Source organism: Mandrillus leucophaeus, unplaced genomic scaffold, assembly GCF_000951045.1.
Source record: "Mandrillus leucophaeus isolate KB7577 unplaced genomic scaffold, Mleu.le_1.0 Scaffold160, whole genome shotgun sequence".
NCBI classification, from domain to species: domain Eukaryota; kingdom Metazoa; phylum Chordata; class Mammalia; order Primates; family Cercopithecidae; genus Mandrillus; species Mandrillus leucophaeus.
Genome location: NW_012101588.1, coordinates 48,773 through 67,042, shown reverse-complemented (window position 1 = coordinate 67,042; position 18,270 = coordinate 48,773). Strand labels below are relative to the sequence as shown.

The window sequence follows — 18,270 nt, the reverse complement described above, 5'->3', positions numbered from 1 at the left end:
GTGCCTCAGCCACCTGAGAGCTGGGATTACAGGCATGTGCCATCACACCCAGATAATTTTTTGTATTTTTAGTAGAGACAGGGTTACATCATGTTGGCCAGGCCGGTCTCAAACTCTGACCTCAAGTTATCTGCCCGCCTTGGCCTCCCAGAGTGCTGAGAGTACAGGCACCAGCCACTGCGCCTGGCTGCTGAGAATCAGATATATTTTTAAGGAACCCTAGTTCCTTTTATTGAGAAATGGTGTATTCTAAGACCACAGTCTGGACACCAGCATTGTTCATTGCAACTGAAATTGTGGCTTGTCATTGTTTTACTCTTTAGTGGACAGATGAAAACACATACACAAAATGCATCACAAGTCCTTTCTGATACTTCTGATTCAAATTCAGGATTTCAGATTTTTGCTTAATCTCTTCTGACTTAATCCATATATCACCACTTTTCTTTTTTATTGAGAGGCCTAATATTCTGTGATACCGGCGTGATAAAATATCAGATACTGACTATATTCCAGAATACACAATCATCTCAGTGTGATTATTGGAAACCAGTTCCAGTTTTGTTTTTGACCATCCTTAGGTTATAACCCTCTGTGGATGTAACATCAGATAACTGCATTTTAAAGACCTTTGGAACACTTCTTCTCGTGGCTCTGCCACTGACTAGATATACAATTAAATTCTCTTCTTTTTTCTACTGTATTTCCAAAGTAATAGCTTTATTGAGATATAATTTACATAGCATAAAATTCACTGTTTTAAAGTGCTCAGTGGTTCTCTATATTTGGAGTTGTGCAACCATCGCCGCTGCAGCCATCCTCGCTGTCTAACTTTGGAACATTTTCATTGCCCCTAAACGAAGTCCTGTACCCTTTAGCTGTCACCTCCACAATTCCTGTGCTCACTAGCCCCATCCCTAGGCAACCGCTAATCTACTTTCTGTCTTTTAATATTTGGGGTCATATAAATGGGGTCATACAGTATGTGGTCTTTTGAGACTGGCTTCTTTCATTTGCATAATGTTTTCAAGGCTCATCTTTGCTGTGGTATGTATCATTTCTTTTTATGGCTGAATAATATTCCATTGTATGGCTATACCACATTTTGTTGATCTATTCATAGATTTCCTAAAATTTTATTTTTAGGTATTGGTTTTTAATTTGTTTTTATTACAATTATGTAAAATACTTGATTTTACAAGAAAATCTAAATGTATTCGCAAAGAAGTTTAGCTTCTCTGACAGGGATAATCTTTTAAAACATTTTATGTTTTATCCTTCTATTTCTTAGTGTAAGCTTTTTGGAAGTATGTAGTTTTGTTTATTTATTTACTTTTAATGTTTAAGATGAGTTTATTTTCCCCAAGATGTCTTTGTATTAATATCTTTACATAATACCCTTAATATCCCCCCTTCAATTTTTTAATCTCTTAGTTCCCAACTTTGAGCTATTGGAATTATCCTTTTATTTCTCAAGTTTTCATTTGAAGTAATTTTCTTTTACTGCCAGTGAAATGCTAAGGCATTTCATATGCTCTTTCCTTTTCCCCAGATGTTAGTGGTGTGGTATATCTATATTGTCAGGTCATACAGCCATGTATGACAATACTTTCTCCCTCATAGCTGTCATTTAGTCTCAGTTCTTCAGGGTTGTGTGTATGTGTGTAGATAAAATATTTATAATAGACATGTAGATAGAAGTTTCGCATTTTGCTTGAAGGCTCATTTTTAATTAGTATGTCCCAGTCTCTTGCGTCATTCTGGTTGAGTGACACCTGTTCTTTAGTAGATTTCTAAGTAAGGACTCAGGAGGACAGCCTTTCCTGAGTTCTTCCATGTTTCTAACAGTTTGCAACATTTATGCTTGGAAGTTTGTTTGGCTGTCCATAAAGTCTTTGGTTTATATTTTCTTTCCCTGGATCAATTTGTTATTCATTGTCTTTTGACAGGAAGCATTGATGTTGAAAGGTCTGATGGCAATGTGATTTTTTGTTTCCACTTACAAGACCTTTGTTTTGTTTGTTTGCTGAATACCTAAAGTTTTTTTTTTTTTTTTTTTTTTTTTTGGTCTTCAAACTCTGCTGGTTTTACATGGTGTTGGTTTTTCCAATTTGATATTTTCAGATACATGGTATATACTTTTAATCCATAGTTTTGTTTTTTTGTCAGTCTGTTTTTAAATTTCTCGTGAGTTTCTTAACTTACAGTTTCACATTTTTTTTTTGCTTCACTGACCCAATTCTCTTTGGGAACGGCTCTTTATATATTTTGGATCTACTTTGCCTGCCTTCTCTGTCACTTCATTTCAGACCTTTTCTTTTTCTTAGTTTCTTTTTGAGTTACAAAGTTCTCTTTTGTTGACTTCATTTCTGTGAAGGTATTACCTGTTTTGTTTATTTGCTCTTATGTGCCTTCTAGTTTGTTTTTGATTTGGGAAATAAAATTGACTTGATTTTTGATTTAAAAATTAAATTCTTTCTATCACTGGGTTTTTTAAAAAAATTCTAATTTATGTCATTCTTTATATTTTTTATGATTTTCTTCATTTCTTTTAGCTTATTTCAGAAATCGGGCTACAGTTCTCATCTGTTTAGTGGACATATCTTTCTGGCAAGTGCTCACTGTCTGGAGGATTATTCTCCTTTTTCTCTCTCTGCTTATAATAACCTTGTGCTAGATTCTACAACAGTTTTTTTCTGTTGCTTATTTTTAAACATGATACTTGTTACCATGAATTTAAAGGAGAGAGGGAGTTAGGAAAGTGTTTGGGATCGGAGCTCTCAGTACCTTCTTCTCAAGTTTCAAACCATCTTCTCTGTTACTGTTTGAGGTCTGTTACTGTTTGAGGTCTGTGGACTGTTCTTCCCATGTTCTCGATCTCCTCTTCCCTTTCCTCCTATTATCCTTTACTGGGGAGTTGGATTTCAGTTGAGCAGTTTTTTTCTTGGTGTGGAGCCCAGAATTCCTGGAAGGGAATTTTGGATACTAGTTTTAAGATATTATGGGGCCTAAACCACTCCAGCCCTTTCAGACCTTACTGCCAACTCCTTGCCTTCACTCATGAATAGTGCCAAAATAAGTCCTAATTTCACAGAAGTTCCCTGTAGACTCTGTGAGCTTTTCATAGAGCACTCATCATGACTTGGGAATCTGCCCCTTTACGCCCATCAGACACCCTGTTAATTTCCTCTGCTTCCCTCCACTCATGCTGATACCACATGGCGCTTGGAATTGTTCGTGGTTTTCCCGCCACCTCTTCTCTTTGGGGAGTCATGAAGACCGCTTTTCATCTAGTTTTGTTGAAAGTTTTTCTCACAGAGTTTTGGTTTTGCTGTCCTCATTGCTCCATTTTTATGAGAGGACGTTGAAGGGGAATTGAAACCCTGTTACCACCACTTTTCCCCATAATTCTTTTTTTCAGTTTGACCTGTACTAAATTGCCAATATTTGATCATTTTCAATGATCGAAACTGGGAATTTTTATATAGTTTAACCTAATGCAGAACTCTATCTTTAGATTTTACTACATTGGGAATTTCTTTTTCCAAATGTATTGTTCAGCGTGTATTTTTGTGTTTAATACATACTTTGATTTCCCATAATAACCAGTAAGAATTTCTAAAATACATAATTTTAGAAATGAATGCTACTTATGATACTGTGAGGTATAGTATGAGGTAAGCATGTCATTTTTCTGTTAATTGCTTATAACATATATTAGATAACCCATTATTTTCCAACTTCTTTAAACTGCTGCCTCCTTTTTTTAACATTAAATTATAGATAATTGGGTATGTTTCTGTGTTCTGATCTGTTTATTACTGTGCAGGATTTTTCTATTTTAAATAGAGTAGACTTATTAGTAAGGTTTGGTGTCTTGTAGGACAGTTTTGCCCATTCTTTCTTTCCAGAAGTTTCTGTGCTGTTTTTATTTTTGCACATTACTTTCTTCCACATGGACTTTATTGTGGATTTGTCAGATCCACACAGCATGACATCAGAATTATTATTGTAATTACATTTCTTAGTCTTAATATTGAATCTCTAAGATGGAGAGCACCCTTTCAATGATTAGAAGAGATACAAGATGGAAATAAAGATTTTATTACTTGCAGGTTCTGGAGGGTACACGGCACACCTAGAGGCTGCTCACGCAGAGATCAGGAAATGCAAGCAGGGGTAGAGGGAGGGACCCATGGGCCAGCGCCTTCATAGAGTCCAAGGTATTGTCCAAACAGGTTTCCCTCCGGGAGGTTTAATTGGTGGGTTTAAAGCAAGCAAGCACAAGTTCCAGGAGGTCATGCTGTTACTGAGGTAGTCACAGTGCTGTGTCTGCACTGTCCATGAGAGGTAGGAGGGTCAGATCCAGTGAAGCAGGCTGTGTAGCTGTCCATAGGGAGGTGGTCACCAGGAGGAAGTTGTATAAGGCAGGTATCTGGATCAGCCGCGTTGAGAAACTGGGAGGCAGTGTAGAACTACACCCTATGTCAAGGGTGACAGAGCCCTGCTTCTGCTATGAGAAGGTGCCACTTAGATTCAAAGTGCATGCCAAGGCAACATAAAATTATAAGAATTTACTATGCATTTTTATACATGTCCTTATATTATTGAATCTTCCCAGTGTGGCTGGGCTTGATCTGGGGTTTTCCACCGTGTGTGATCCTGTACTCTTCACTGGAATAAGATGATGACAGATACGTGTTCCTGCACTGCACTGTACCTTTCTGCGCTCGTGGGTTTTATTGTAATAATTTGGAATGCAAGATCCAGGTCTTTTCTTTATAGTGTACTTAAAATTGTGTTTTTAATATTTCATTCTAGAACTCAAATTATAGCCAATATCCAAATTATCATCATATAGTTATATCTGCCTATAGAGATTGAAAATCCGTTATCCGATATGCTTGGGACCAGAAGTGTTTTGGACTTCAGGGTTTTTTGGTTTTTAGAGTATTTGCAAGAATGGATACCAGTTGAGCATCCCAAACATGTCAGTGCTGAAAAAGTTTTGGATTTTGGAGCATTTCGGATTTGGGGTTTTCAGATTAGGGATGCACAACCTAAAAAGTTTTGTTAAATTTACGGCTTTTCACTTCGTTTGCTGTTTTTCTTTCCCTATCTTGTGATTTTTTTATTTCAGTCTAGTTGTCATTTAACTAGACTCTACCATAGCCATACTTCGAATAGTTTTTCAGAGGAGGTAAATGAATTGTACTTTGAGTTTGTCCCTATTCAGAGGCCACTGCTCCTTCACGAAGTCTTAGTGATATTTTGACTATACCAAATGCTTTTCTCCCCTTTTCCGATTGTTCTTATGTTTGAGCCCTTGGATCTGACTTCCATGTCTCTTGTTTTTACTCAAAGTTTCCATTTCATCTTTTTTTTTTTTTTTTTTTTTTGCTGAGTTATAGTAGTAATTTCTGCAGTTAATTCTAGATTATTAAATCAGTTTTAGCCGTGTTCATTCTATTTTCACTGTCTTTCTTGAGTTTATTTCAGAAGTCTTAATTTATTATTTTCTAGAGGACTTTAATGAGATCTCGTATTAGAGTATTTTTATTGTTCTCTCCTATTTTCTACATTAAATCGGTATTAATTGAACCCAGCTGTTCTGATTCTTCCCTTTGGTCTCCTCTTAAGGAAATTGCTGTTTCCTCTGAAGTGCTGAATTTTTGAACCATCTGCTCCTCTCTGTTTGGACATGTATTGACATACCAGGCACCTCCAGCAGGAAGGGGTTTCCTCCGTCACTGGAGGTCTGGCCGTTGGCTCTCCCAGGCAATGTGGTCTTGCACTTTTTGAAAACTAGGGATCCTGCCTTTGGCTCAGCGAGCCTGTAAAGAAAGTCAGCAGGCTGGGACTGCTTGGAATCCCAAAAGAATTGTTTAGAATTTTATCTTAGAAAGTTTGCTGAGTTGTATAAAACATTGTTTTCTGATGTCATTATACCGAAGGCGGTGGAGGGAAGCATTTATATTGTCCAAAGCCTTTACTTAGGCATACCTTAAGCTGTGAACCCTGAATATCTGAGACAGGTCTGTTACTTTAGAAAGTTTATTTTGCCAGGGTTAAAGACGAGAGCATGCCTGTGACACAGCCTCAGGACATCCGGACGACATGTGCCCAAGGTGGTTGGGGCACAACTTGGTTTTATACATTTTAGGGAGACATGAGACATTAATCAGTATATGTAAGATGTACATTGATTCCATCCAGAAAGGCAGGACAACTCGAAGCAGGGATGGTTCTTGCAGGTCACAGGTAGGTGAGAGACAAAACGTTGCATTCTTTTGAATTTCTAATTAGCCTTTCCAAAAGAGGCAATCAGATATGCATCGATCTCAGTGAGCAGAGGGAATAGGGTGGGAGGCAGGTTTGCCCTAAGCAGTTCCCAGCTTGACTTTTGCCTTTAGCTTAATGATTTGAGGGCTCCAAGATTTATTTTCCTTTCACAACCCTGACCACATTTGTCACAAGTAATTATTTTAGTGGCTATTTTAGAAATTCTTGCCTGTTAGGGAAACCCAAGTGTGTACTAATTTAAGTGCAGAAGTATGTATTAGATGTAGAAGGATAAATTAATCTTGTTTTCTTTAGTGCTAATGCAGATTACTACGTGGAAACACTCAGTATGTTCTACCAACTTTATATTTTAGTGCTTATGTACTAACGTTACTTCATGTCAGGTTATAGTAGATTAAAAGTCTATGTTTTAAGAAACAGAAGAATTTTTGTTTTCAGGCATTTAATTTTTATAGGAATTTTATACTAAGAAGAAGGCATATCCTCATTTCTGTCGTTAAATGTATCTCAGTTATGCCAAGTGTATATGTTATTTTTTTGAAAATCAAAGCATCCACTTTTAAAACTGTAGAGCTTGTCAGCCTATCACTATAATAATTACTGTTGGCATTAAGCAGTACAACAGGGAATTTGAGGACTAAGAACTTGTTAACAAGGTTGATGATATCATATGTTCCATTCTTTAGTGTTAGATTGTTAATAGCTGGGGAAGAAGAGACACTGGCACTTTTATAGGAGTGTTTACCTATTAATTTATTCATCAAACATTTGTTCAGCATCTATTACGAGGCAGGTACCGAGCTAAGTTTTAGAGACCCGTAGTTAACTGGAGATAAACAATCTTTTTCATGGAAATGATGATCTAATGGGTAAATAGATAAAATAATGCATTACAGTAAAGCATGATAAATACAATGGAGGAAGCATTTGCAAGGCACAAATACTGTGAGAAACGGGAGAGATTAAATGAGTTATTTGAGGCAGTCACGGAAAACTTCATAGAGGAGGGTGGCATCTGGGCTTCTTCCTAATGAAAGGAAGAGTTCACCAGGGACAGGACACTGTCAGCAGATCAGAACTTCTGATAATGAAAGGGATTAATTTGTGCAAAAGCACAGAGGCATGTTTGTTATGGGTAAAGGAGACAAAGGTGGTGGCAGGAGATAAGGATCAAGATCTATGCAGGGACCAGGCCATTAGGCTAAATAAAGTGTCTCACACTTAGGGCTGTCAGTGAAGCATTGCATTTTACATTAGAAGGGCTAAGACAAGCCTTCGAACAAAATCACTTTGTGAGTTATTGGGAGGTCCGTAGATTGACGTGTTGTAATCAGAAAAACAGTTGAAGATCCACTGTGAGTTAAGGCAGTTAGAGTGTAGAGGAGAAGATGGATTTGAGGACTATTTAGTAGAATTGATAAAGCATGTTAAACATCTGCATGTATGGTTCAAGGAAAGAAAAGTGTGGAAGGCCATGAATGGGCATTAATTAGTGAAAGCCAAGCTGTCTGTTGGAAATGCGAAAAACACGGAAACAGGGAACCATCCTGAAGAAGATAATAGCCATAAAAATTAGTCCACTCTGCAGCTGAGGCTCTTTGTGATTCGTTGAGTCCTGTTGTGGGAGTTTGTGCAAACCTGACTTAAGATATGGCTGCTTGTATTTGCTGTAAAGCAACTAATGGTCCAGTAGGAGAGACCAACATGTTAACAGTGGTGATTTTACAAACGTTATATGTAGTATGTTTTTAAAGTGTTTTTCCCATATGTACAGCATGCTGTTTAATCTTGGTAAGAAGTAGATGATAGCTCTGTTTTTAAAATGAAGAAACCAGCCCTGAGAGACTACTCAGTGCTTCCAGAATCACATCGCTAATTGACTCGGAACCAGCTTTTCTGATTTTTGGATCTTGGTTGTTTTCTCATTAAGCCACACAGTCTCTATCATGAAAGTCAAGGTAAACTCAGGGTTTAGAGTGTTCTAGTTGGCACGCTGTTGGGGGCGAGAAGAAAGTCACTGGAAAGGTATCATGAGGCGAACCTTGAAAACTAAGGATTTTGAAGTGGAAAATAAAGAGGTGAGCATTTCCAGGTGGGGAGGAAGCATGGGCAGCGAGATTGGTGACGGCACACGTGTGTGAGGGTTGGTTGAACGTGTCAGGTGGAGGCAGGAAAGAAGGCAGCGCTGGAGGGTGAGACTGCATAAAGGAGGATCTTCCATAGTAGCTCAAGTTGTTTGGGCCATATTTGGTAGACGGGCAGGTCGGGGGCAGCACTTGGAAGTGTCAGATGAGGATATCATTCATGAACGCAGCAACAGTTACTGCCTGCTGTAATCAGTGCCAGGCGTGGGGACGGTCCTTGGTAGTATAGTGTTAAGGAAGTGAAAGTCCTTGCCCTCAGGAAGTTGTGTCACCAAGTTATGGTGGAATGTGAAATACTCTCATGGCAGGGAGTAGGGGTTCTGGTGGGGAATGATGGGGAGGGAATAAACAGTTTCCATGGAGCAGGGAGAAGGTGGGTGAGGACCAAAGGGAGGAGAAGCAGGGGCCTTGGGGAGCCAGGGAGGAGTGGCCAGGTGGAGAGAGAGCACTCCCAACACTCCAGATCCCCTACTTTATGGGGAAAGGTGTAAGGAATTTGAGAGGAACAGCTAAAAGAACCGGGGGAGTGGTGGTGGAGTAGGGAACAATGCAACACTAGGGTTCCCAGGAAACATCAACAGATAACTGAGTCGTGCCAACCAGGTTGATCTTAACAATTTTTTTATTTTTCTGTCAGCGTCGTTCAGGACAGCTCAGGAGAACAAATGAACAGAAGAACTAGTGGAACTGATTAGTTTTTGTTTTTCATAAATGCCTACGTAGGATGAGCTGTTACTTGATTTTGTAATGTTTTTTCTAATTTTAGTAATTTTGTGGTTTTTTTATCCAGTCTAGAGATAGTTTTGGATAGCGCTGTATATAACCTTAAAAATAAAGTGTTCTGATCATTTCGAGTGTGATGCAAAAATGTTAAAGATGAACCTGATTCTTTTTCTAATATACTTTTTTGATAAAAGTATTGCAATTTGGTTTTAGTTCTCATTATAGTTTCCAGCATTCTTAGAACTTTTAGGATCTATGTTGAAAATGTTGAATTATTGAATTCATTAGATTATTAAATATTTTTTTCCCTGTAAAATTAGAATTTTGTAGATTCATTAGCACGTTGTAGAGAATCATAGTTTGTAACCACAACCATAGGACATTGTCTTGTATGCTCTTTTAATCTGTGCCTGTTGAATTTTTGTTATAGTTTTCTGAATTTCCAGATCCCATGTGGGGTTCAGATTATGTGCAGTTGTCAAGGACACCGCCTTCATCTGAGCAGAAATGCAGCGCTGTGTCGTGGGAGGAGCTGAAGGCCATGGATTTACCTTCATTCGAACCTGCCTTCCTAGTTCTCTGCCGAGTCCTTCTGAATGTCATCCATGAGTGTCTGAAGTTAAGACTGGAGCAAAGACCTGCTGGAGAACCATCTCTCTTGAGTATTAAGCAGGTTTGCTTCAAAGACTCTTTAAAATATTTAGCAATTATTATCCTACAGGCTTACCATTTTTATTTTAAGAGTTCCTTTTTTTTCTTAATTGTCGCAAATAGTGAGAAATGAATGTCCATGGTTTTAAGCCGTGTTTTTTAGGCTAATTAAAAATGTTCTTTATGTACGGTCCTCAAAGATAAGATTGTGGCTCATCCTTTCTGTCATCCACTTCCTTGTTCTAAGTGTTTTAAAGTTTCAGTCTTTGAAGACTAAAATTTAAAATTCATTCGTTAGAGGTAGAGTATAAGATTCTTAAATTTATTTTTTTTTCTATTTGAAGTACATATAAATAGATAAATGTCTAGAATAGGCATAGGGGAGGGGTTTGGACTTTTTGCTTGCTTAAGCAGTGGTGTGGTTTAAACAGTAGTGACAGCTTATGATTTCTTCGTTGTTGTTCATTCTGGGTGGGGTCTTACGGGTGTTTGCTATCCCAGGAGCGGCAGAGGAATGGGTGGAAGCAGTTGTATCCAGCAGAGTGAGTGCTGAAGAGGGTCTGTATTTATGATTTGTGATATTAACATATTGACATTCGCCATATAAAATAAAAATTTCCAGACCTTGTCCCCAAAAGAAGAAAGATTGGTATGTTTTTTGTAGATTGTACGTGTCTGTCCCATAGGGATTGAAGGGCTAAGAGCTCCCCGGCTCTGTGAATGATGAGACAGAGCATAGGTGAGCAGTACAGATTGAGGGAAGGCAGGTGAATACAGGTCATACACTAGGTACAAAATAGGATTTGTTTGTTTAATTAGGAGTAGAATAGAATGACGAATGAAAGTCATTTGGAGATTGTCTCCTGTGTCTCATTTCCATCCCTTCGGTTCATACCCAGCACCAACCAGAGCTCTGTTTCCACATTAGCTCCCCGTCCTTCTCACCATCTTGTTTCTGGTTATTGTCTTGCTGTCCACTTGGCCCTTGCTTTTAACTCATCCTCAGCGTCGCAGTGGTTATCTAGGACATTTTGATAAAAAACTTCTCAGCTCCCTTCTCTATAAAAGAAATACTTCAGAAATATAGCCTGCTTTACTTCAGAAATACAGCCTGGTAAAGCAAGGTGGAGTTTGTCTTTTGCTCATGGGGCTATTGTGAGGACTAAATAGTAATGTATGTTGTAATACTTTGAAAAATAAAAACAATACTTAGATTAATGTAGCATTGCTAGAGTAAAAAGAAAGTAGAAATTTTGGTTTAAATGCATTCAAAGATCAGTTATAAGCACCTAAGTGACATCTTTAATAGATAAATTGATAATTATATAATCTGAACAGAACACTTTTTGTTAGATTTTACTGTAGCCATAGCTCTCTTACAGTGGATAATTACTTTTAAAACATTTCTGGGAGAGACTTCTGTCAATAAAAGCAATCTGTGTTTATTTTAGAAATTTAGAAAAGTCTAAAAGATGATACAAACAAAAATCAAAATCAAAAATAATTTTAAAAACCTGTTATTCTGACATTCAGAGATAACTGCTATAACATTTTGGTGTATTTCCATCCATTTGTTTTTCCTGCACATAACTTCCTACACATACAAGTAAGTATGTGTGTGTGCGATTTTTTTCCCTTTAAGTATTTTTCAAAAGCAAGAATTTAAATAGCTGCAATAGTAGTCTACTGTATAGGCACATCACAGTTTATTTGGTTAATCACCATTGATTTAAATAACATTGTGATAAATATGCTTGTATAGAAATCTTAGTTTAGATCTCTGATTATTTCTTAAGTGTAAAACATAACAGTAAATAGATGAGTCATACATTTTTAGACTTTAGAAAGTTTGTATCAGTTTACCTTTCTATTAGCAGCAGTGAAGGTTTCGCTAACGTGTATGAAAACGAACGTGACTGTGTGATCTCATACTATAGTCCCTGTTCATTAGAATTTGCGTACGTCGTGTCTCAGTCTTTTTATTAATGGGAAGGGCTTTCCAGGTTGTCTCATTTAAACCTTCTGCCAACATTTGGCAGGTTATTACCTATTTACCTATTCGATCTATATATTGCAAAATTGCCTATCCTTTGTTTTTTCCGTTGATTTTTATCTGATTTCATCACATAATATTAAGTTGGTTGGTTGGTTTTGCTGGTTATTTTTTGATGGTAGACTGGGCCACAAATCGCAGTATGTAAACTATGCTGAATTATTGTGAAGGCCGCCTGCTTTGTGGTATATAAGTACCTTTGAATCTTTATTATGTTTTTTATTAAAATTTTCCAATTTCATTAGGAGTTTTTTCACATTTCTTTTAATGTGAATTCGTAGAAAAATTGATTTTATTCTATGGGATTTACTTTCTATCTAAGTTTGTTGGTAAGAGAATTTATTTTAGCAAAGCAGTAATTACCTATATGACATTTTCTCTGTGTATCCATGCTGCAGTGTTAAATTATTTTATTTTCACTATTTTGTTGCTACTCAATTGAGACTACTAAGGTATTTACATAAAATGAACCGATCAAGAATCTAGAAACTATTGTAGGGTTTTTAGAGACAAGGTTCCTTCTGAGTGTCTTGAAGATTTAAGTAGGAAGATGTAAAACACTGACTGTCTGGTTGGAGTTGATGGCTGCTGGAACCTGTGCGTGTTGTTTTGCAGCTGGTGAGAGAGTGTAAGGAGGTCCTGAAGGGAGGCCTGTTGATGAAGCAGTACTACCAGTTCATGCTGCAGGAGGTTCTGGAGGACTTGGAGAAGCCCGACTGCAACATTGACGCTTTTGAAGAGGATCTGCATAAAATGCTTATGGTCAGAAGCAGTGGGGAGGAATTTTTCTTTCTTTCTTTGTTTCTTTCTTTTTTAAAAAAAGTAAGCCTGTGTTTCCTTGTTTTGCAAACAACGTTGGCATACCCATTCCGATAAACTTCTCTAGTAATGAATTATAGAAATGATCCCTGAAAGTATTGCTTGTGTGTGCGTGTTGTGGGGGGCGGTGGTGGTGATCTTGAATCAGAGTCTTTCCATCTGGTATTAGATTACATGTGTTTCTCTGAAATCCGCATTTTAAAAATTCTCAATTGTTTTTAAGTTGGAGGACATTTTTGACAAATGTTAACCTAGTTCATTCTTTACTTGTAGAATAGTTCATCTTATGGCAGAATGGCTCAGAAGTAGAATCAAAATATGGTCCTACGTTAGTGAACCATCTGTCATCAGCCATTTTTATAATACCTAGAATGTGCTGGGGACCTTGCATGGCTCAGGGAGCGTTGAAGAGCAACAAGACACTCAGAGTCTGGTGGGACTAGGCATGGTGAATGCTAACACCCCCGAGGGCTAGGTGCTAGCAGAGAAGCTTGCTGAGTTGTCTGGGAGGCACTTCCAGTGAGGAAGCTGAATCTTAAAAAGATGAGTTAAGGGTTAGTTAAGGAACCTGGCACATTTGAGGACTTGTAAATAGTTTGGGCAGGAGTAGACCTATTTTTATTTTATCCTAAAAAGAGACCTCCTGTCTTCTCACATACACTGAATGTGCCCTGTGCTTTTAACCTCTGTTCACATTCTTCTTTCCTGGTGGAAATGCCCCCTCCTCCACTTTCTATGCCTATTTAAGGCTTACTTTCAGGTTTTATTTTTCTCTAGAAAGCTTTATCTGACAGTTTGAACTTTTAGCCTATGTTTATCTATACCTTCTTTGAACCCTTTTTAGCAGTTACAATTAGAACTATATGATTTAACATTTAAACAGAGACTCTTTTCTCAGGTTGCCCTAATGAGACTGAAAGCTTCATGAGCCAAGGACTATAACTTGAAATTCTCTTGTTTTCCATAATGTCTGATAGTGTTCATTATCGTAAGTACACCTTAGATTCATTAGGGCATATGCATAGATGATTACATAATGTGACAGGTTATGAAATAATAAAGAAAACTGTGTCCTTGTAGGTGGGGTGCATGCATTCTTGCTTAACATTTACTGTGTCCTCTTTAAGGATGGCTGCAGCACCTGCAGATACCACTCTCACTTTCTAAGCAGGAAGAAAAGGGGAAACAGACCTTACCAGCTAAGTCCAGACCTTTTTATCAGAGCAATAGGAGCTCTCCCGGCAACCCCACCCAGCAAATTTCCCCTGCCTCTTGTTGACCAGACCTGTTGCATGGCCTCACTGTTGTCATGGAGGCTGGGAATTCACATGTTGAGCTTTCCAGCCTCTGGAGTAGAAGTAGAGAAGGAAGAATGTGGCTGGGAATGAGACATATTATATCTGGCATATTGCAAGAAATCATTTTAATGAGTTAGAAATTATTCTGTATAAAAGACCTAAGTGTGTAAAATGGTTGTATTTTGAAATACTATATATAATACTATATATTTATTTTCTTTTTTGAGACAGGGTTTTGCTCTGTCACCTAGACTGAAATGCAGTGGTGTGTTGACGGCTTCCTGTAGTCTCAACCTCCTGGGCTCAAGCGATCCTCCTGCCTCAGCCTCCCTAGTCACTAGGTCTACAGGCGTGTGCCACCACACCTGGCTAATTTTTAAAAATTTTTTTGTAGAGTCAGAGTCTCACTGTGTTGCCCAGGCTGGTCTTGAACTCCTGGGCTCAGTGATCCTCCCGCCTTGGCCTCCCAAAGTGCTGAGATTGTAGGCATTAGCTACCACACTTGCCCACTATCTGTTTCTTATGTCAAAAAAATCTTTATCTTGAAAAGTTGTGGAAAAAAGCAACAAGCAAATTATTATTTTTCTCTCTTTATGGGTAACTAAACCAGAAGTTTAAGAAGACAGAATATGCTTTGCTTCACAAGCTGTCTTTGCTGGCCCTTTATCCTGTAGTGGCAGGGCAGCAGGGTGAGGAGCATCAGGCATGTGAACCACGCCTTCCTGGTCAGCTGGTTTCTGTGCCATTGGTGAGCCTGTGTGATAGTGGAAGCCTAGGCTAAGTGACTTACCAACATTCCCAGCTAGTTAGTTTTAGAAAGGCTTAGAGTTTAGTTTTGGCATTGCTGTCAATTATCTGCATCTCTTTTCTCACAGATGAAAAAACTGGAAACTGTCAGTGTTTTAAAATTATGGGCTATAATGTGCTAGAAGGATCAGGGCAGTGGTGTGTTCTGAGGACTAGGGGAGCCCAAACAAAATCAGTGTTTCTATTAGGAAGGAAGGAGAGAATAGCAATTGAATTGGCAATCAAATTATGTTTCACACAACACCCTTGTCTGGAAACCCACCGAAAACAGCAAACAGAAAAATTCCTTCTTCTGAGAAGGAAGAAATTGGCCACAGTATCCTTTCCCGTACCCTTCCAAAAATCAAAAGACTTAGAATTATTTGCCTTGAAATGTAAACTAAACTGAAGATGAACCCAAGCTCTAAATACTTTTCCACCTTAGGCCAAGAAGGCCCACCCAGAGATTAACTAGAGCCTTGATATCTAGGGGTGTGACAGCCGTAACAGAAGCCGAGCATGTCTCTCCAGGGATTCTGTTGCTGACTGAAGAACTGCCCGACAGAAGGAGCACGAGTGACACCACAGCTTTCTCTGGTTGCCAGGAAGATGGCCGAATGGGAGCTGTCTTAGCAGGGGGAGGGGAAGCAGTGATGAGCAAGTTGTGATGTAGAAAGTCTGTGACCTTGGGGGCTTTACTCTGTGTTACGACATCCACTGTACTCGAAAAACAGACCCTGAAGCATGTAAGTCAAAGGAGATCACTTGGTGAGCATTTGAGGCGTCAAATCTGAATCCGAGCTACGAATTGTTACCTCATTTCCTGGGTCCCTGGCCTCAGAAGTAACCAAGACAATAAACATAATAATACATGATATAGGAACATGTGATAGCCTTAAGGAAACCACTTAAAAGGATTTATAAGGATTGAAAATATGAAAATGATGGGCGAGATGTGGTAGTTGTAGAAGACACACGAGAGAGCTCATGTACACAATTTGAGTTTCTGCAGAAGAATAAAGAGCAAAGGAGCAGGGAAGCTCTTAAGTTTTCATCCTACAGATTAATTACTGGGTATCCACTGTGTGCCAGGCAGGCACCATGCGGGGACCAAGGAACTAGTGCCGAGCATAAACTCCCTCTTAAGAGTTTAAGAATGGGGGGGCCATGGTGATTATAGAACCTTGTGAGCAAGACTGCAGCTGAGAAAAATGCCCTCAGGAAAGGCACAGGTCTTTTGTGGACTGCGGTTAGATTTGACTGTGTGTGGAGGTCAGGCTTCTCTGAGGAGGGAGCATTGCAACTTATCAGAAATTTATACACGTTATAATCCAGTTCAGGTAACAGATGAAAAACTTAGACCAAACAATACTATATGTTGTAATTTCTATAATAAGAGTTTGTTTTTAAAAGCTTATAGACTAGAAGGAAATATACTCAATTCATGATCATTATTGCCTCCGGGGAGGGAGGAAAGAGATAGAAGTGAAGAGAGAACAAAGGAGAAACTAACTTTCTGGTGTCTTATTTCTTATTGAAAAAATATCTATATGCACCCCAGAACTTAAAAATTAAAGAAAAATCAACAACATACCTAAAGCAAGTATGACAAAATATTAACATTTGTTTATTCTGGGTGATACTTGTGGAATACTTTTTAGAATTTTTTTTAGCCTCTTTGCTTTTTAATTTGTAAAGAGAGAGATCAAGAGAAGCCCCTTTTTGGTAGCAGGTGCAGTTCATATGGGAAAGGAGCCCGGCAAGAGGAAGGCACCCCAGGCAGCCCGTGGGGGCTCTGGTTGCAGGTGGAGAGTAGGCTGCAGGTCCAGAGCAGATGTGAGAGGAACAGTTCAAGGCCATTCCAGGAATGCACATGCAAGTCCTTGGGTTAGAGGATGTAACATACATACAGAAAGAAGTATAAGGATAGTATAGTGAAATGGCAGGACTCGGGTGGATCAAATGTGGACAAGGTGTTGGGATTGACTGTGGGTGTCCAGCTGCTGCAGCTGGGTGAGTGGTGAAGATGTGAGTCCAGTGAGGAGTTTTAAATTGGCTGAGGGCATTTGAAAGCCCTCAGGCTTGACTTTGCTAAGGGAAAGAGATGGGGAAAAAAAAAAAAAAATATATATATATATATGTATTAATATGTATATATGAAAAAAGGGTGAGGTTCCTCAGACTTTTGGAGGAGATGGGTCTCAAATTCAAAGCACAAGCATTGGGATTAGGAGGAACAGTAGTTCCTCTGCTATAAAGAAGAGAGGAAGAGAGGATGTAACTCTGTAGGTTTGCATGTTTGGGACCAGGAAGATGAAAGATTTTATACCAAATGACTTCAATTTTTGTGTGGAGAGGTAGAGATCATCTGCTGAGATTGAGTGGGGGTGGGTATTGACAGTTGGAGGAAAATGGGGAGGTTTCAAACTAGTGGCTCTAGAGAGAAGGCAGGTGAGCTAAGTAGAGATAGAAATATAATTCCCAGAAATGTTACGTGGCTGGTGATTATGGTTAGTCCGCCGGCTTCTCGAACGTGGGCAGGGGGAATGGGATGGTTAGGCTTAAGCCAGTTTTGGGGTCTTGACCAACAGGTGAGATGAAAAGACAGTAAGGGGCTGCAGGGTGCGGGCAGCAGCGGGGACGCCGGCATGCTGATAGCAGTGCTGTTGAGAGGATAAGGCCATGGGATCTGAACTGAAGCTGGAGGAAAGCGAACGAAGGAAGGAGCTGTGAGTTGCAGAAAAATGAGCAGTCAGTGGACTGGGGTTCCAGACAGGGCTAAGACAGGTTGCAGTGGGTTGAACAAATCTCCTGAAAGGAGGAGAGGAGGCTTTATTATCAGGTGTTTGGACTGGTGCTGTGGGAGTTGGAGCAGTTCTGGCGATGACAAGATCCGAGGTGGAACCCCATCAGAAGTGGAGGAACGGCCACTGGAGATGGAGGCAGTCAGGAAGCTGGACTGAAGAAGTGTTTGGTGGGTTTTCCGCATGGTGCTAAGCCATGGCAGGGTGGCCGAGCCCGAGATGGAGGGAAGACTGTTAGGTGAAGGCCGATTAGAAGTGCATAGGTAACAGTCTGAAGATGGGGCCAGTGGTGTGGCTGATGACATAAATCTTAAAGGGGCAGGGTCTTTCTTTTGTTTTGCTTTCTAAAGAAGAACATGTACAAATTATGGTTTAAAAGGAGCAGTTGGGGCCGGGTGTGGTGGCTCTCGACTGTAATCCCAGCACTTTGGGAGGCTGAGGCTGGTGGATCACCTGAGGTCAGGAGTTCGAGACCAGCCTGGCCAACATGGCAAAACCCCGTCTCTACTGAAATTACAAAAATTAGCCGGACATGGTGGTGCACGCATGTAGTCCCAGCTACTCAGGAGGCTGAGGCAGGAGAATCACTTGAACCTGGAAGGCAGCGGTTGTAGTGAGCCAAGATCATGCCATTGCACTCCAGCCTGGGAAACAGAGCAAGACTCTGTTTCAAGAAAAAAAAAAAAAAA

General features: G+C 39.4%; 1 protein-coding gene across 2 annotated transcripts in view; it reads left to right on the top strand.

The window, feature by feature from the left end:
• The window catches only part of MAP3K4 (mitogen-activated protein kinase kinase kinase 4), a 98,680-nt gene that overhangs the window by 38,973 nt on the left and 41,437 nt on the right, over positions 1-18,270 (top strand). The window contains exons 3-5 of one of the 2 annotated variants that reach the window (XM_011975910.1): positions 6,164-6,261; positions 9,601-9,843; positions 12,490-12,636. In XM_011975910.1, coding sequence (XP_011831300.1) covers positions 6,196-6,261; positions 9,601-9,843; positions 12,490-12,636 — 456 coding nt within the window. In that variant the 5' untranslated portion in view covers positions 6,164-6,195. The remainder of the gene's footprint in view (positions 1-6,163; positions 6,262-9,600; positions 9,844-12,489; positions 12,637-18,270) is intronic. The other variant, XM_011975909.1, reaches the window with a different exon arrangement.